At 42.6% G+C, this 19,403-nt stretch overlaps 1 protein-coding gene across 2 annotated transcripts; it reads right to left on the bottom strand.

Moving 5' to 3' along the window:
* Window positions 1–7,533: 7,533 nt before the first annotated feature.
* On the bottom strand, window positions 7,534–10,028 carry Mid1ip1 (MID1 interacting protein 1). Of its 2 annotated transcripts, none has more exons than XM_075957750.1 (2): window positions 9,533–10,028; window positions 7,534–9,240 (listed from the first exon to the last, which is right to left on the bottom strand). In XM_075957750.1, the coding sequence occupies exon 2, from the start codon at window positions 8,993–8,995 to the stop codon at window positions 8,444–8,446; it is 552 nt and encodes a 183-aa protein (XP_075813865.1). In that variant the 5' UTR covers window positions 8,996–9,240; window positions 9,533–10,028; the 3' UTR covers window positions 7,534–8,443. The 2 variants fall into 2 exon arrangements, with proteins under 2 accessions (XP_075813865.1, XP_075813866.1); XM_075957751.1 differs by having other exon boundaries at window positions 9,737–9,998.
* Window positions 10,029–19,403: the final 9,375 nt, after the last annotated feature.

The raw sequence follows: 19,403 nt of genomic DNA, 5'->3' as shown, positions 1-19,403 counted from the left end.
AGTTCCAGGACAAGCTCCAAAGCTACAGTGAAACCCTGTCTCAAAACACACACAAAAAAAACAGCAAACAAACTAAAAAGAAAAAGAAACCTCCCAAGACATTGTTTCCTTGCTTTTCCCAGTTTAGGGAGGGGTCCCTGTTTTCTTTGCTGGTGAACATATTAAGCATAAGAGGTCTTGATGGGATTAATTTTCTCTGTCAGTTAAAAATCTGTCTAACTCCTAGACCCCATCAGTATCTTCCTCCATCTTTATAGCCCACAGGAGTAAATTATTAAGTCTTTCTTGGGCTGCAGGCTTCTGATTTTGTTTCTTTGGCCTCTTACTACCATCCTTGAAAACCCTTTGTGATTACATTGATCCCATCCATATAATCCAAGGTGACTGCCAGATCTCAATGTCATGTGACCAACTACCTTAATTTATCTGCAGCCTTATTAGTCTTGTCTCCCCCCAATCCCTGCACACATATTATATACTACGGGGTCTAGTGAATTAGGTGAGGGACTTGTGGAGCAGGGTTACTATTGTGCCTGTTCAACTAAAAGTTCATAGACTGTAAGACTGTAAAATGTTATATGTACCATTTTTGTAGTCTCTGCACTTAATATGAGGTGGATATTTCAAAGACTTCCAGTTATTCTAAGCTGTTTCTCAGGTAAACATGGTAAACAGATTCTGTTCCATGAATTCTATTCTAATTCTCAATTGCTTTCATTTAGTTCAGTCTCTTCAAATTTGAAAAGGGACCTTTTGTATCCATCTGGATAATAAACCACTTAGTGGCATGAAAAAAAAAACAAAATTTTTCACACAATTCTGAAAATTGGACAAGGCTCAGCGAGAGCAGCTTCTCTGTACTTTATTTGATATTTCGGGGCAAGCAAGAGTTAAGACTGGGTGCAAGATGGTTGAAATCATCACTGACGGCTTGCTCATGTGTCTGGGGATTGATCCTATTGTCTGGATTGTCAGCTTGGCTCTCCCTGGGACTTGGGCTTCCTTTGAGCATGGCAGCTGGAGTTCAAACATCTGGAGAAACAGCCATGTATGTCATGAAGGAAGATCTTCTATATCCTGTTCTGAGAGTGAAAGTACCATTCATTTAGTTAACAATGCCCTGTCCTCATTCAAGGGGAGGAGACAGAGATTCTACCTCTTGATAGGAGGTGGAAAGATTGCAGCAGAGGATGTGAGACCAGAAAGAACTTCATAGCATTCTCAGCGACACGCCTGCAATACAACTACTTTGCATGTGAATACTGGAGAATCCCTGGAGCTCTCTGACCAGCTACTCTCCCCAAATTCTTGAACTCCAGGTTCAGTGAGAGATCCTGCCTCAAAAAAAAAAAATAAGGTGGAGAGTGGCAAAGAAAGATACTGAACATTGAGTTCTGGCCCCAGGTACACACATACCTAGTAACATGCACCCCTGTGCCCTAATGTACACATTCCTAAAATACACTACACACAAATAAGTAAACATACAAAAATAAGCAAATAATAAACAAATTAGGGAGAGTCTTGATGCCTCCCATATTCCACATGAGAGTAACCTGAGAGCAGACATTTCTTATGCTCTCAAATTCACTAGGGAAAGGGCTGTTATGTCCGAGAATTCCTCCCTGACCCCAGCACAAGAGTTAACTATTTAAATGCTTGGCATTTGCCCTTCAAATATTTAAGATATGAAGGAATTGTCAACTGCTTTTCATAACTCTCTCTCTCTCTCTCTCTCTCTCTCTCTCTCTCACACACACACACACACACACACACACACACACACACACAGAGAGAGAGACAGAGAGACAGAGAGAGACATGCTCCTAAAGCATCTCTGAATTGCAGTTTGCAATTCCAATTAGATACTATGAAATACTACACCTTCTTCCGAATGACTAATCTATACTCACTCCACTCCTTACATTCTAAACATATTTTGGCTCCTCTGGCGCACACATATGTTCTTTCATAATGTATGTTTCAGTTTAGAAAAAAAAACAGGACTTAAACTGTTAATTCATGTGAACAATTGGAAAACATCTGAATATCTTGGTTAAACCAGTAATGTAGTTCTTCCTTTTTCCTCTTTCCTTAAATACCAAACAAGAAATCTCCTCAATTAGATGTCTGCTAAGGAAGAAAAAACAAGGGCCATTATCTAAGGACACAGCAAGTTCTGTGAGTTATTTCAACATGGTAGAAGAGTAGTCAGGTTGTAATTGGTCCTATTGAGCTCACCCACAAGCTATGGCATTCTTTACCTCAGCGGTGTGGTATTCAAAAAGGGGGTTCTATGAAGTTAGTTTTTTTTGCTTTTAAAAATAACAAATGAATCACATCCAGTTCATCCTGTTAGCTGAATGCTCCTTGATAAATGTGTACATTTTAATACTAGTAAAATTCATATTGAGAAGAAAATAGATTACAGGGAATGCCCCACCCTCAACACTGTTGAATTAGCTTGCCAGAATAAAGAGGTGAGCTGGGCCTCTTGATGCAAGCCTGCAATTCTAGCTATTCCAGAAACTGAGCAGGACAATCACAAATTTATGGTCTCCCTCAGCTACAGAGCTAGTTTAAGGCCAGCCTAGATTTAGTGAGATCCTATTTCAAAATAAAATACACAAAAGGTCTGCAATTATAACTCAGCGGTAAGTGTTTGTTGATCATGAGAAAGGCCTTGGGTTCAACCTTCAGTACTAAACAAACAAACAAAACTGGCCCCTATGTTTTGCTAGTATTTTCCCAACTTTTCTTCTTTACAGTGTTAAACAAACACTTTTCCTTGGCAACTCAAGATCAGAAAGTTACCATTTTTTAACATGTATATAAGTGGTATGGGGATTCTCTAATACTAGTGTTTACCAGTTTCAAGTTAGACACAGTGGTAGATATGTTTAAATTACTAGTCAAAGGGATGCAAGAGAAAAGAAAGAAGCAACAAAATGTTTTTAAAAGCACAAATAGGATAAGATACAAAAGAATGTCCTTTTAAAAATTTAAAAATAGAGAATATCAAAACAGGAAGGGCTGAGGAGACAGCTGTGGCTTTACTGAACTTCATTTAGACAGATGAACAACTTTTATACTTTAGCTGAATGGAGACCTTTGATCCTAAAATGAAAACACCTAGTTAAATATAATATAATGGAGGAATTTGAGAAGTGAAATCGTCACAGTTTCATGGAATCCATTTCTGTCTGAGTCATAAGGAAATACGTTTGCTGTATTCAGCAACAATGGGGCATTGACTGGCAGGTGGATGGGTAGAAGTTCTGTGTGCAGAGGCAAGTTTCCTTTACTTTATCTGTTATCCTCCCAATTAAGCATTTTTCTTCAGTGGAGCAAGGGGATTCCTAAGTAATGTGGGAAATAGAAAAGTCACGAACTCTTCAGTTGTTGAAACAGAAGAAGCCTTGAAACTCAAGCCGCTTTCATCTCACCTCCTTTCTGGTGACTTCACACCTTCTCCTGAGGCCAGGAAGGAAGAACAAGAGAACGTGGGATTCCTAATTTGCACTCCACCTCTTTAGCTTCCTGCTCAAGATCTGCCTTGCAGTGAGAAGGAGCTTAGACAGAAACCTATGGAACACCCTGCATGTGCATCCAAGTTTGTTCTACACAGCCTGGCCAAGTCCCAGACCTGGCTGCAAACATCTACAGCCCAAGCACACTGGGAAGAAAATCTGAGGTTGGTGTCTCTGAGCATCCTGCTTAGGGTCATGCACAGGGAATCCTAGTAGTCTAAGTATCCAGAAGGTGGTTCAAAAGGAGGATCACAAGTTCTGAGCAGTCCATCTGTCCAAAGGACTCTGCTCCATGGAGAGTGGCAAGAGAGTAGGTCCCTCCACAGTGGTGGTTCAGGGCAAAGACAATGATTATATGAGTCAAGGGGAGGTATTGGCTTCCAGTTAAAGCAGCAGTTGTTCAAGTACTGAACAAGGATGACACCGATAAACATGCCAAAATGAATGGGGAAAAGACCACAAGGTCAAAACTCTACATGAAGAACTTCAGACAACTCAGTAAAGCTGGGAGCAAGAGAGGTGGCCTTCCCCAAGGAAGAGCTCACTGATTCAGTAAGCCCTGAAAACAAACATATGAGTAACATTATATGGATTCAATAGTTTATATTGAGGAATATATATGTGTATATAAATACATATCTACATGCAATAACAACTCATTTAAAAAGAGGCAATGGTAGGCTGGGCGGTGGTGGCGCACGCCTTTAATCCCAGGACTTGGGAGACAGAGGCAGGTGGATCTCTGTGAGTTTGAGGCCAGCCTGGTCTATAGAGCGAGTTTCAGGGCAGTTAGGACTGCACAGAGAAACCCTATCTTGAAAACAAAACAAACCAAAACCCCCAAAACAAAAAACCAACAACAAAAAGAGGCCATGAATTTTAAAGAAAGCAGGGAGGGTTTAGAGGGAGAAAAGGGAAGGAAAGAATGTTGTAATTAAATTACAATCTCAAAAATAAACAAAAACAAAAAAATGTGAAATCCAGATAAAAATAGCAGCTGTCCGCAATAGACTGTCCCGCTACCTAACCCACAGAGTGTGCTATACAACTCCATAAGTCAAGCATTTGGAGTAATGAAGAACAAGCTTTCCATTCCCGTGAGCTATTTTTAAAAATGGACATGATCTTAAAGAAAATTAATTTTCAGCTTAAATGATCACAATAAATTAAGCAATTTATTCTTGATAAAAAACCTAAGCTTTCAAACGTAAAGAAAATCCTAGCATTTTATTTTAAAAGACAAACCCATTATTCGATGCTTCTATTAGTTGAGAACAAAAACGTTTACCTCTAACATTTCAAAGGAAATGTTCGTTCTCCCATTATTTTATCTAAAATTCTTTTAAAATAAATCATGGAAGGATGTAAATCATGGTTAGTAAAAATTTAATAGTTTGTGCTATAAAATTTGAGCCCTAAATCTACTGGAGCTATGTGTGAACACTTGAGAAATGTTGGTGATATTTAATAAGAAAGAGACAAAAGGGACAAAAACACTACTTAAGAATGATTTTTGAAGGCATGTGAGGCGACCTATGCCTTTAATCCCCATACTCAGAAGGCAGAGGCAAGTAAATCTCTGTGAATTCAAGCCCAGTCTGGTGTATGAAGTGAGTTCCAGGACAGCCTGTCTAGAAAAAAAAATATGAGTTATATTGAAAATTAAAATAAAGCAAAATGATAAGGCTTATATAAATGAGCCTAACTTTCAATTTTTTCAAAACTGCCAACTGCAGACGTTTGCAAATTGGTCAGCGAGTGATGATTCCAATTGCAGTGCCCTGCTCTCTGGCACAAAGAGCAGTTCTCCATTAGGCAGACTGCTAAGGAATGCATAAAAGTAAAATGTGAAACTCCCCACATGATCAAACTGGAAACTGGGGGCAGGGGAGGGAAGCCAGTCTCCCCAAAGTTGAGGTGTGAGGTCTTGTGTAGAAAACAGTTATCAAACGTAACTATCTGGAGGTGGTCAATCTAGTCGGGACTGTTGCCTTCTGCCCAGCTCATCCGTTCTGCCTTCCCTTCTGCCATAAACTGCCTGCAAGATGGACATTAAGAGGTAATGTTGCTGAGAGCTTGGAGGCCAGAGCCACTGTACTAGACTTTCCAAAGCCATTCTGCAAAGATGAAGCGACATATTACTTTGCTTCTGAAATGAAGTAAAACTATAAATAGCTTGGGCACGTTAATGGCTGAGTCCTGTTCTGGATCAGCCCTGGTTTTGCTGCAAAACTAAGGTTGATTAGAATAAATAATATCAGTGGAATAGTGCTTAGTAGGCCTAGAAGAGTTCTAAAAGTCTAATGTTCTTTAACAGCAAGTCATATTTGTAATAGGTGAGGCTCATTAGCATATGCACACACAGTCACTTATTCGAAAATATTTCAAAATTGAAAAAAATGTTAGCACTTCCCCAGTTGTGTGTCCTTTACTGTGTCCTATTATTCCCCAGGAATTTTCTGAATCCATGTTTTAGTTAGCATCTCATGAAGTTCTTGCCATCACTTGTTCAGAGCATGTCTTTGGTTTTAATCAAGTTCTCGCTTACGACTTTGGGGAAATGGATGAATCAGTTTGCATGTTATTTAAAATAATAGTTTTCCTTCCAGTAGTCATATTTAACTCTCCTAGCTTGCTCCCGCGCTCGTAGTCAGGCATAATAATTCAAATGCTTCATGGGCTTGCAGTGGGGCTTTGATAAACAGAATGATGCTTGGAAGATTCCATAGGCACCAGAGATCCTCTTAGGTTTCTCTCTTACTCTAAATAGTTTTCATGCCACCATTTCCTTTCCTGCTCCTTATTCTCCATGAAAGTCTGAGGATTTGGGCAGCGTTAAATATCCATAACATGTAGAAACAGGAGATTTATACACACAATTTTCTAGCTTCAAAGTCTGTGTTCCTTTCTACACTCTTTGCTTGTGGAGTTGGCTTTAAATTTTTTTGTTTGCACTTTGATATTTCAAAGGGAAGAGAAAACAAGTATAGGTATAGCTGACATTTGGTGCTGGCCAGCTTATCTTCATATATTAACCATTAACTTTCTCTGGCAACAGGCAGGCTTCCCAGTCTGGAGACTTTTTTTTTCTTCACTGCTGCAAAAAGCTGATAATGGACTTGAGCTGCCCTGGCCAGCAGTACCCGCCTGTGCGCGCACACATACACACACATGCACGCACGCACACACAGACACACTTGATATAATTTTTTTAATTGTAAAGTTGTATAATTTAAATTCAAGTCCTTTGAACTTAGAGAATTCCCCTGTAACTTCCTGTGAACACACAAGTTGATCTGGCATTTATCCCCCAAGACAACGAATTAAGGAAAATGCAGACGGCTGTGTTCCACCTGTCCCATCATCTCCACGAAGCATCATAATGTCATCTGAAAAAGCATTCCTAAAGGACTTAGGGCAGCCTTGATCAGATCTGCTGTGCACAAGTGCAGAGTGGGTCAATGAAAACCTGGACACTGCTCAGCGGAGCTTAGTACTCATTGGGGAAGTAATGACAAAGGCCATTGCTTGTGCTGCAGCTATTAAAATATCACCCATGGTTAGCACACAAGATTTTTAAATTAAGGCCTGCAATGAGACCGCATTTCCATTAGCTGCAATTTTTTGATATTGTTATTATTTCACTTCTCCATATTCAAGTGAAGGTTCCACCTTTAGGAGATTTTAGGCTTCAAAATACTTCAATTAAGTATTTTTGATAAGCTAGCCAAATTGGTTGAAAGATACAATATATGTACTTTCACGGGTACTCTGAATATTTATGAACCTTTTGTTGGGATATTTGATCCTATCTTGGAACGGAATTAGAAGAAATCCTGACCAGAAGCTACTTGACAAAATTGCATAGTTGTACAGCTGACTATCCTCCCCCAACTGGCACTATCAGCGAGAAAATAATACTTAACATCAGTTAAATAAGGGATTTTTTTTTAATGATTTGGCCACTCATTGGTGGATTAAAGAGCAACACACACTGGTCCGATTTAGTTAACACATCTGCTGTTTTATTTTTTAGAATATAGTCTACATTTGGATTAAAAAAAGTTTTAAATAAACAAGACATAATAATACAGTGGAACCCTTCATCATTCTACGTACGACACGGATAGAATGTCAGTTGGTTCCACTCTAGATAAATCCACTTTCTCAAAATAATATTATTTTCGCTGGCCGAGTGGCAAGCTTCATCCAAGCTGGCGCACAGCCAGTTTACACACACGGGGTGGGGGAGGGATGGCGTGAAAGGGATGGGGTGCCACAGGGCTACTGTACAGTGTAACAGAAAATCGTTAATAAAGTAGTACCGGTTACCGACAGTGCTGTTTGTGCGCTTATCACAATGGAATCGACGAAGTTTCAGAGCAAAGAGATTCGAAATACTTAAGACAGGGTCACTGTTACAAAAAGAAATAGTGCAAACAGGAAAACTGACGCAATCCTAACAACGCCAGGGCCTCCTCTTGCAGCTCAAAGCAGGGCGGGCAGGAGGCTGCGCCCCGCCTCCCCCCTGCACCCGCACCCAGCCAGAAGCTGCCCTCCCAAGTGTGGCAACCCAGCGCCGTGCCCTGGCATGGCCCTTCTCTTCCGGAAGAAGAACAGAAAAGAAACCCCAAGAAAGGCACAGGCTGAATGAAGGACGTCGGCCCAGTCCCATTCCCACCAACACAGAGCAGGCCCCCTCCGGGGGTCCTTGAACCCCCCTCTCTGGCGACTACTTTCCTCTGCTCTCGTGATGAGGCAGGCCCTCTTCTTCACACAACCCCCCACGTACACAGCCCAACTTTTCAGCGTGCCCTTCGCGCCCCACAACCAGGAAGAAAATAGCTTGGGGGAAAGAGAGGGGTGGGAGAGACGGCCCGAAAGGGTGCTGGGCAGCGGAGAAGAGGCCCGCCTCACTGGCCCCAATTACTGAAGCCGATCTCCTGCTTGTATCTGTTGGTGAGGATGTTGGCTTTGCGGGTGAGTTTGGAGAGCACGGTGTGCAGCCCGCGCAGGTGGTAGTGGAACTGCTGCTCCAGATCTTCCTCGCCGGCATCTGCGCTCTCCAGGTGGCTCAGGCCCACCAGGATGTCCTTGGACTTCCAGGTGCTCTCCTCGCTCCCGGCCGGCGGGGACGATGGCTGGTGCAGGACTCCCCACTCGATGTCGTTGCGGATGGACTTAAGCAGCACGTAGTGGCTATACATGTCCCGGGAGGGCGCGAAAAAGCTTCCATTGGCGCTGCCAGGGCTGGGAGCCGGGGTCGTGCGCTCCTCCAGACAGCCACCACTGCCTCCTACCTCCACGCCGACCTCGTTGTCTAGCTCCGGCTCGGAGAGGGGCACGTCGCGCAGCAGACTGGGCACCATCACGGTCTGGTCCATGTTGTTCACCGCGCCAATGAAGCGATTCATGGCGTTAAAGAGCGAGTGCTTCTGGTTGTAAGTGTCGCAGATTTGCATCATGGTGGCCAAGCGGGTGCGGAAACACTGGGACGCTGGTAAACCGAGATAGACCGCTGGCGATGCCTGCCTTCAAGCGCTCTCAGAGGCCGGTGCCGGGAGCCTGCTTGTAGCCGGTGAGACGGGATTCCCAGATCCTTCTCCGCCCTCTCTAACTCTGGTTTCTGTCGCAGCCCAGCCCTGCGTGATGCGCGGCTGCTCCTAGCTTTGGCTCGCGATGACAGTGGGTGGTTGGGTTTAGCCTTTACCTGTTAGAGAAGAGACGAAAAGCACAAATTACCCACTGGGTTAGGGTGCCTGGCGCCCCAGTCCGCGCGGTGCTCCCACCCTGGCTACTGCTGGCTGGAGACGGAGCCAGGGTGGCTCCCTGGGACCAGGCAGTATCACCACCTCCAATGCTAGCAGAGGACCTTTGAGAAAAAAAAAGGGGGGGGGGAGAGAAAGGATCTCCCTCAGCCCGGACTCGCCCGTTTCTCCCTTCTAAAACCTCAACGAAAGCAACCGTGTTAGTCGGGGCAGCCACAGGGCGGGAACACCCACCTCTTGAGCTGAGAGATCTCCCGGTTCTCAGTGTTTGCGTTGCGGACCGTGGCTGCCCAAGGGCGCTGCTGCGGTCACTAACTGGGCAGTGAGTGCAGGTGGTGGTAGCTGCTTCAGCCCCCTGCCCAGCCCAGGTGCTCAATTTATAGTCCAGGAAAGGTGTCCCAGGCACCCAGGACCACCCCCGATGTCTCCTCCTCCTACCTCTTCCAGCAGCACAGATAAAAGGTCCCAGTCCTGACCGCTAGTAACACTCGCCCAACCCTCTCTACCGCGGGGGCGGAGCACGCCACGCCAGGCGGCTCCGCCTCTCGCCTGATACCCGGGCTAAGGCTAGGCAACCCAGCCGGGCAAGGGAGGGTAGGGCTGAGAGGATGGAGCGGCCGCGCCCCAGCACCAAACCCAGAGCAAGCTGGTTGGGGGAGGGAGGGCGAGGCACTGAGCCCAAGGAGCCACCATCCAAACTAGAGGGCGGACTGGCGCGCGCGGGCTGGGCGGACTTGGCGCGCACTCGCCGGGTGGGATGACCGGAATGCTTGTGTGTCCGGGTTGCAAAAGATCCCCTCAATGCGGAATCTAGAGTGGCTGTCGCCCGGAAACTTAGCTTCGGTTTATTATTAGACGTCGGGTAAGAGGGACTCACAGCTGCCCTGACTCCATACCGGGAGTCTTATGTAAGAAGAGTAGCAGAACATGCCGGATGCACGTGGACACGCGGTGCTTCCTCCACGGCCCTGGTCGTGGTCAGTTGCTGGGGAATGAGAGCACTGGGGTGTTTGGTTCCCTCCTGGTAGGGTCTTTACCGGACTTTCCTACTAGTGCTGCCAGGTATGAAGTGCACCGGTGTTATTTGATCTACAGAATTTTTTTTTCTGCACCAGGAGATCAGAGTATGGCAATGGAGCACGAACCTGGGCCTTGTGGCCTTTTGGCTATCAAAAAAAACCTAGGAGGTGCCAGAAGTTAGGTCAGGTGTTCATTTAACAGAAAAAAAAATGGGAGTGTATCCAATAACTTTCTGAAGTGTGTCAAGTGCTCCTTTCAAAAGAAAGTTCTTAAGCAAGGGTTACTTAATAAGGCCTAAACTGTGTACCTCAGCCCTGGGTGTAACTTTCAAGTTTTCCACTTAGGGTTCCCAACCTTCAGCCCATACTCCTTTTCCTGGTTCATTCTCCACATCCCTCATCCTCCCATCTACTCTGACATTCCTACAGATAATTAGGACTCAGGCTTCTCATTTTAAGTTTCCTTCCACTAAAATCTTTGGGGAGGTTTTAGTTCGGCATTCCCGTGCAAGACAAAAAGTGCACCCGGACAAGGAGCAACACATATACGTTTCTCTCTCTTTCTTGAAGGACTGGTACTATCTACCGGAAACCATGTTTCTTCCCGATTTTGTGGCACAAGGGCTGATAGCAGAAAAATGTCCCCAGCGACCATAAAAGCCAGTCTGGGGAATCTCACTCCAGTTCACTAGTTCTAGATTCTAACCTATGCTTTCTTTGGTTTGGTTTGGTTTTTTTTAACTTCCCATTCTTCTGCTTCAGTGTCCATGTTCTTTTAGAAGTGAACTAATGTTGTCTGCCCTAAGGAGATCAGTGGAAAGAAGACTGTAGAGGGAAACGATGCATTATGTAGTTCGGAAGTACTAGAATAATCTCCCCCTTCTCTTTCTGCACACAGACTTGTAAACGTTTCCACCTTCTCCATTTGTCAACAAAATGGAGTATCTCCCATGTGAGAAACTTTTCCAGTGTTTCTTTAGCAATACAAAGAAACTTCTTCTTGGGTCATGGCAAAGTTTTTTTGTTAGGGTTCAATGAGATAACGGAGGTGAAACTCATTGCATACATTATAATGTATGAAGATTAATTGTACTCAATATAAGACTTCATCATAACCTAGAGGCATTGTATGTGAAGAGTTTGAACCCTCAAATATAGGCCAATTGGGCTAAGATGAACCAGAGACCATCTGCACCCAACCATCACTTCTTGGGTGCAGGAGAGTATAAAAACAGTCCAGGCTTGTTAGAAACCTTACGCCAAATGATATTCAGGGAGGAGGGCTCTGGAAAAAACAGACTACTTAGTTTCCAGTATCTGATTTTTCTCATAACTTAAAATGTAGTTTGACCCCATCCCAGACCCTCTGGATATTTCAAGAATGTACCCTGATGAAAATTTGGAATTTCTCTGAGTTATTCAATGCTGCAATCCTGCCTTCTTTTCTCTGCTACTTAGTACCAACAATGTGATTGGTACTAATCACCGAAAACGGAAATCCAAACTGTCTAGCAAAGGAATCCCACTCTGAAAAGATCCCCAGCCTGGGAGAAAGCCCCTAGCCCCTTCTCTTTGGCCTCCATCCTTCCTCTCGATCAATACGATCAATTCCCTTCCTTCTGTCTGGATCTTCCAGTGTCTTGACTCTCGGTGGCTGTTCTTAAACATTTCTTAAACTACGAGATGATGGCTCATGCACCTGACGGCAAAACTTCCCAAACCGGGCCTCCCTGCTCCCCAGTGCCCACACAATAACTCACACCCACCGGTAACTCCAGAACGGAAAGGACCTTAGGCCAGAGCTCCGGGCCCTTGGAATCACCCCACAGCCACCCCTCCTGTCCCAGCCAATCAGAAAGCTTCTGAGAGAGTTATGCAAATGAACCTGTGGCCCTAGCCAGTCGGAAGCCATAGACCCCTCCCCCAAGTGTCCTCTTTCACCCCAACCCAGAAGAGCTAATGGCAAGCGTCCCTGGCAACCGGCCTACGGCCAGTTTTCCCCTAATGCAAGGCTGTAAAAAAAAAAAAAAAAAAACGATTCCTGGGGGTCACATGGGTACTAAACGGGTTGGGCCAGGCCCGGTAAGATGTAGGGAGCTTCTCTGGTTGCTCCAGGCACCTACCCTATCGCGTTCTGGAACCGACTGAAAGCTCCCAAGCAACCTGTCCAAGACTCATTTTGTTTAAGGAGAACCATAGCAATCATCAGTTGAGTAAATGACTTTTGAGTACCGGCTTAAGGCAGGGCGCCTTGGTCTCTACTTTTCTAACCAGTGTGCTAGATTCCTGTTTATAAGCCTGGCCTGACATTATTCACCCACTCTGCTTTTTCCAGAGCTCTCACTCGGGAGCTCTTTACTTTAATCAGTAACCAGGAAATGATGCTTAGCTGACTCATCGTCCCTATGCAATCCTCCCCCAAATAATTCACCAACTCCCCCTCCTGTTGCCTCTCTTTGATGGCTTAGGAAAACGTGGCATTTTAAAGGTGGCAAATTGCTAAGCAAAGGAGTGAAGAAGAGTAAACCGGTGAAAGAAGAAACACTAGAGAAATGGAAGATCTGCCTTGGGGCTGGACAGAAAGTGGTGTTTGCAGGCTAGAAACTAGCCCAGGCCAAGGCAACTGAGAACCTTGATCAGACTGATAGAGAAGTTAGAGGCAATAGCTTCATGAAAACGCTCCTGGAAATCTGACAATTGCACTGTCCTTTGAGAGGCCGTGTAGTCCAACCTTCCTTTTGTACTGAAATTGCTCACAACATCTCCACCAAGTGGTCACCCTAGCCTATGCTCTTGTGCGTTTCATCCTCCGGTGTCAGGCCTCTGGTTTTGGAACTCTTTGGAAAGCCATGAAGCACATGGTTGGTGTTTGAATGGTCTCCCTTCAACCCGCTATATCCCAAGTCAGTTACCTTTGCTTCTTGTAGCAATCCACGCTTTTGGCTGAGCTGCTCACATATTCTCGGCACCGTCCTTGGCTTTGTCTACAAGTTTTACTCTTGGATCTCATTCCAAGTTCCATCTTTGCTGGTGCAAAAAGGAGTGGCAAAGCCACCCATTTTCTTGTGAATGATAACTTTTCTAGACCTAATTCCCCAAGTGCCAGACCCGGCGCTCTTTTACTACCCAACAAATATGTACTTCTTACAGTGATGTCCAGCAGTTAATGGATTTGGTTTAATTGTTCCACTCATCTTGTTATATGTATAACAAAATTTGGATATCCTATTCCTGGTCAGTGGAGATATTTGTTGACCAAAAAAAAAAAAAAAGAACTTTCTATTACTTTTACCTAAGTAGATTTTCGGCCATTATTCCAGCCTGTTTTAGTAGTTTGGATTCTGATTTTGTGCTCTCATACACTTGGATATTAGCCACACATTTGATACCTGTTCGGTGTATTCGTCCAAGCTCCTGGTCACAGGTACCACTGAGTACTGCACAAAGGGCAAAGCACTATTAAACACCTGGAGAGTTTCTTCAGCATGGCATTCGTTCATTAACTGGTACTTTTAGCATATGTTTTTTTTCAGCCAGCCATGAATCATATTAATTCTGCCACCACCCAGAAGAAATAGTATGAGACACCTTGCTAAGTGCTTTACTGAGCTCTCAAGTTAAAGACCAGCTTCTTTCCTATAGAGTTAAGGAGAATATTTTTATAATATTACAGATAAGCTACTGTCACATGGTATATAAACTAGAAATAGGAGTTGGAGAGATGGCTCAGTGGTTAAGAACATTTGTTTTTCTTCCAAAGGACCCAAGTTCTGATCCCAGCACCCATATCAGGTGACTCACAACTATCTGTGATTCCAACTTAAGAAGGTCCATGGGAGGGCTTGGAGAGAGGAAGGGAAGAGAGAAATGATGAAACTATACATCTCAAAAAATAAAAGAAATAAACAATTTAAAAAACAATAAAACCATTTTTGGATTTCTTCAAATGCCAAGATCTACTTGTATAGTTATAGTATTCTTGTATAGTATCTTATAAATAATTTATTTTTCTGACTCAAATAATAAAACTAAACTTAGATGTTGTAGTCTAGAGAATTCACCTACATTTTATTAGACTATCCCGATAGAATGTGTAGGCTAATGTCATAGTCATGAGTAAGAAATAAAGAGTAGTATGAAGAATTAATAGGCTAAAATTGATAGTAAATAAATTACACAAGTATCAGCAAAAGTGTGACTCAGAAGAAATAGGAACTATAAAAAATTTTGATAAAAAAGGAAAATAATAAATTCCTAGGAAGATTTATAAAATGAAATTGGAAAAGAAGCACACTGTGAATTAACGTATTACTAGAAAGCTAATAAACTAAAAAGAAACAGCCAAGAACAGTTATCCATTAGTTATGACAGAGCAAAGGGTGGAGGCGAGTATAAAAGCACTGGAGTTCACGGAAATGCATGAGCGAATGACCAGAAAGAGTTAAGGAAAATAGTAGATGCTGGATATGGAAGACAAAGAGAGCATAATTTAAGGATAATGGATGTCCCTGGAGAAGAGCTTCAGCAAGTAAAGTAGAAAAGACAAATGAGGGGTAGAGGAAATGGTTCGGCAGTTAAGAGCATGTACCATTATTGCAGAGTCCCAGCACCCACACTGAGGGACTCACAACTGCCCCTAACTTTAGCTTCATGGTATACAATGTCCTTTTCTGGACTCTGCAGGTACCTTTATTCACAATCACAGACACACACACACACACACACACAGAGAGAGAGAGAGAGAGAGAGAGAGAGAGAGAGAGAGAGAGAGAGAGAGAGGGAGGGAGGGAGGAAGAGAGAGAGAGAGGGAGGGAGAGAGAGAGAGAGATAAAAATAAAACGAATCTTAAAAGAAAAAAGTAAAAACAACAGGAAATTTTCCTTAAAAATTTTGTTCAAGGGTGGTAGAGTGGGGAGACTCATTCTATGGATAAGACACATAGAGCTAGAAGAAAGGCTAGATGATTGAAGACTATCCTGTCATTGAAGTACAAATCAATAGACATTCTCAAACATGAATCAGAACTCTTCTTAAAAACCTTCAGGATAAAATTCTGCTAGCACACCAATGCCAGCAGCTGGACCAAAATAGGGATCGAAAAGTTCTGATGAGAGAGAGGATCATGGTAGACTTAAGATTAACCCATGTCGGTACTAAGGTTGCAGATCAAAAAATAAATATTTTAAACCCTAAGAAAACCAAGTAATACAAGCAACAGAATGGAAAGATGGAGGGATAGCAGCAGAGCTAATCAACTTTTACTATCGTTAGTGATGTCTAAAACCAGTTGAGCAGTTCCAAAAGCAAGATAGAAAGATCTCAATATTTTCAAGTTATTTTTTTCTCAGCTTAGAGGGCCTTTTAAGGACTAATGTTTTTGTACAGAAGAATCTCTTTTTTTGAGTTCATGGTTTCTTTCACTACCACTTCAGTTACTGCCAAAAAAAATCAGCTAAATTAATTTCTAACGTTTTATTTAAAGTAAATATGTATGAGCCAGATTTGGTGGCCCAGAACTCAAGAGGCAGAGACAGATGAATCTCTGTGAGTTCAACGCCAGCCTTGTGCTCAGAGAGAGCTCCAGACCACTCAGTTGCATGGCTAGATGTAGTCTCACAACAACAACAAAACAATAACAACAAATTATGCTCTGTGTCTTCAGCAGTGTGTGAGATGCTAGTGAAATGGCTGTGTTCAATTTGTGAAAGTGTGTCAGGCTGACACACTCGATTGACTATTTTTCTCCATGTATGCTATGCTTGATTAATATTTTTGAAACTGCGTCCACGCATGATTCTGGGGGAGAGCAGGACAAAGGGAAGAGTCAACCTGATTTGGAATTACATGCCCTCAATATTTGCAGGGTAAAACTGAACTGAATTAAAATGACAGTAGAAAAATAGTAAGATCTCTGAAATGTGGAAGCTTAGGAATTACCGTCCTTTTTATTGGGGGTGGGATTTGAGACAGGGATTCTCTGTGTAGCCCTGACTGTCCTGGAACTCTGTAGACCACACTGACTCAGAACTCAGAGATCCACCTGATTCTGCATTCCCAGTGTTGGGATTAAAGGCATAAATTACTATGCCCGGCTTAGCCACGCTTCTTTCTGATCTTGTCAATGAGAGTAGAAGAAAGTCCAGCTAGAGATGTAATTTATTGGTTGTGGTAGTTTGAAAGAAAATGACCCCCAAAGGGAGTGGCACTATTAAGAGATATGGCCTTGTTAGAGTAGGTATAGCATTGTTGTTGTTGAGGAAGTGTGTCACTTTGGGGGTGGGCTTTGAGGTCTCATGTATGCTCAAGCCATGCCCAGTGAAACAGACCATTTCCTGTTGCCTGTGAGTCAAGATGTAGGACTCTCAGCTCCTTCTCCAGCACCACGTTTGCTTGCACACCACCATGTCACACCATGATGATAAATGGACTAGATCTCTGAAACTGTAAGCGAGCCACTACAATGAAATGTTTTCCTTTATAAGAGCTGCAGTGGTCATTGTGTCTCTTCACAGCAATAGGAACCTTAACTTAGTGGTAGAACACTTAACTCAAATGTATGAGACTATATGTTCAGTCCTCACTACCATAAAGAGAAAATTCCTATTTTTATATGCTTTGGAACCTTAATGTTAGAGGAATGACATTCTTAGGGGCAAACCTATTAAAGGAATGTTTTCCTACAATCCCATAAATACTATTTCTAAGTATTTAGTTGTTTGACACACTTATGTATGGATATTCACCTTTGCCATTCTGATTGGTTGCTTATGACTGGGGATATAAAGAAACATCTGATGTGGGTTTATTCTTTCCATGACATCTCTTCTTCTTACCCTACAAATAAATAAAAAAGAGTACATTAGTGGAGTTGTGACTCTCCCTGTGCCTTCATCTATACTCTAAATCTGATCAGAGGTCTATGTTAGCTACATTAGCTTGGAGCTAGGTTGCAATGCACAGGAGCTAGCTCACAAAGATTGAGTTTTGTGTTAGCATTAGTCTTGGGCATCTGAAATCCATCTAGGGTACATGATCAATTTCTTTGTCCTCTAAATGATTCTGCAATAAGTAGAAACTTGGGAATAAATTTATAAGTATGTCATTAATGGATACCTTTATTTTGCTCTAATCATCATTTTGTTCCTGGGAAAAATATTAAACAAGGAGACACATTTTCCATTTTCAAACACCAAGTGCCTTGTGTAATTTTATTTTGTGTAAAGTGAGTGATTATCTTTGCCAGAATTATAAAAATGTTCATATGTGGCATAATTTGTTCAACAGTATTTATTGTAAATATTCATCTAGAACGACAGCGTGTCCATAGAAATGACCACTTGATTTCTACTGGACAGACTCAAATAACTTTCTAATTCTGATTTAAACTAGTTGCAAATTTAAGTAGGATTGCTGAAGTGATTTATTCAGTAATTGGATCTTGGGTTTTAGAAAGAGCAACAATCTTGATTTGCTTAGCAAAAAATCTGTTAAATAAGAAAGGGGGAATAAACAGAATACCATGGCCAGGTATTAAATAAAGTGCATCACTCTCATTTAGTCTCTGCCTTTACCAGAAGGAGATGATCTGAATCATAGCACTTAGGATACAGAATCCAGAATATTCCAAGTTGAAGATTCCTGTAATATGTTAAATGGAGAAATTCTAAGCCAAGGTTTGGTGTTTGTTCATTCCATTCTCAGTTATTGTGTTTTTTCCATTTAATTTCAGGCAACACATTCTGCTTCATTATATCCAAGTTGAAGCAAATTTGCTGCCATTCTAACAGCCAGTTCAGCTGCTTTTATAATGTTGCTCTTGACCTACTGCTGGGACCATAACTTTCATACATTCAACCAATTGGTTCAAGTGTTTTACATTTCTTTCTACCATTTGTGTAATGCCTGCCTGGCCAGAAAATACAGTGTTTGAGTTATTACTACCTAATGTCCTGTTTAGTCAAAATCTATTTTTCCGTTTAAGTATAAGGTATTATTTGACGCCCTTCTAAAATACAACCCCGGTTGTATCTTCTAGTCAGTAACAGTCAATTCTCCCCTCCCTCTCTCCTATCCTCCATTGTTTCTTTTCTATCCTTCCCCCCCTTTCCTTCCTTCCATTTACTTCTCTTTCCTCTTTGGGACAGAAATTAAAATGGAGTATGCACAATGGGAATATAATGTACTTTGACTTCCTAATTATTTTGGAATGCTGTCCAATACACTTAAAAGCCAAGATATAGAAGGAAGTCATGTTCACCTGCATGATGCTATATATAAGATGATATAATAAATTAAAAAAAGACTCACTACACTATCCAAAGTAAGGGACCAATTCTGTGTTCTTATAAAGACCACTGCTGTGTTTACCTTACTTAGCCATTCTTCAGTAGCATACCCGTTTTGATAAAGTTTTATTATGATACACCCCAAAAAGACCATAGAAACAACTGAGTAATTTTGGATATTAAAACTAAGTACAAATCCATTTCTCAAATGACCTTTGTATCTACTTGAGAGAATGTAAGTGGCACATCACCCAGTGTCACAGAAAGAGCAGAAAACCCAGAGTCGGAATTGTCTTCTCACTACTCCTACAATCCCTCTGGAAATTATTGTCATGTGTTGTTGCTTGTGTGCTCAGAAGCCACGTGTACCCTTTGTAAGCCTCAGTTCCTTCACTTTGCAGGGTTAATGAAGGATTAAAGATGGATATCCTGTCTGCTTTTTGGGGGTCAATTTGACACAAGCTAGAGTCATCAGAGAGGAAGGAGCCTCAGTCGAGGAAAAGCCTCCATGGGATCCAGTTATAAGACATTTTCTCAATTAGTGACTGACTGATGGGGGAGGGCCCAACCCATGGTGGGCAGTGCCACCCTGGGGCATGTGGTCCAGCATTCTATGTGAAAGCAGGCTGAACAAGCCCTGTGGAGCAAGCAAGTAAGCAGCTCCCCTCCATGGCTTTTTCATCAGCTCCTGCCTCCAGGATCCTGTCCTGGTTGAGTTCCTGTCCTGATTTCCTTTGATGATGAACAGTGCTATGAAACTGTCAGCCAAATAAACCCTTTCCTCCCAGATTTGCTTTTTGA

The sequence above is a fragment of the Microtus pennsylvanicus genome, chromosome X (assembly GCF_037038515.1).
Source record: "Microtus pennsylvanicus isolate mMicPen1 chromosome X, mMicPen1.hap1, whole genome shotgun sequence".
NCBI lineage: Eukaryota > Metazoa > Chordata > Mammalia > Rodentia > Cricetidae > Microtus > Microtus pennsylvanicus.
Note: the sequence above shows the minus strand (reverse complement) of the source record. Positions and strands in the feature narration are given on the sequence as shown.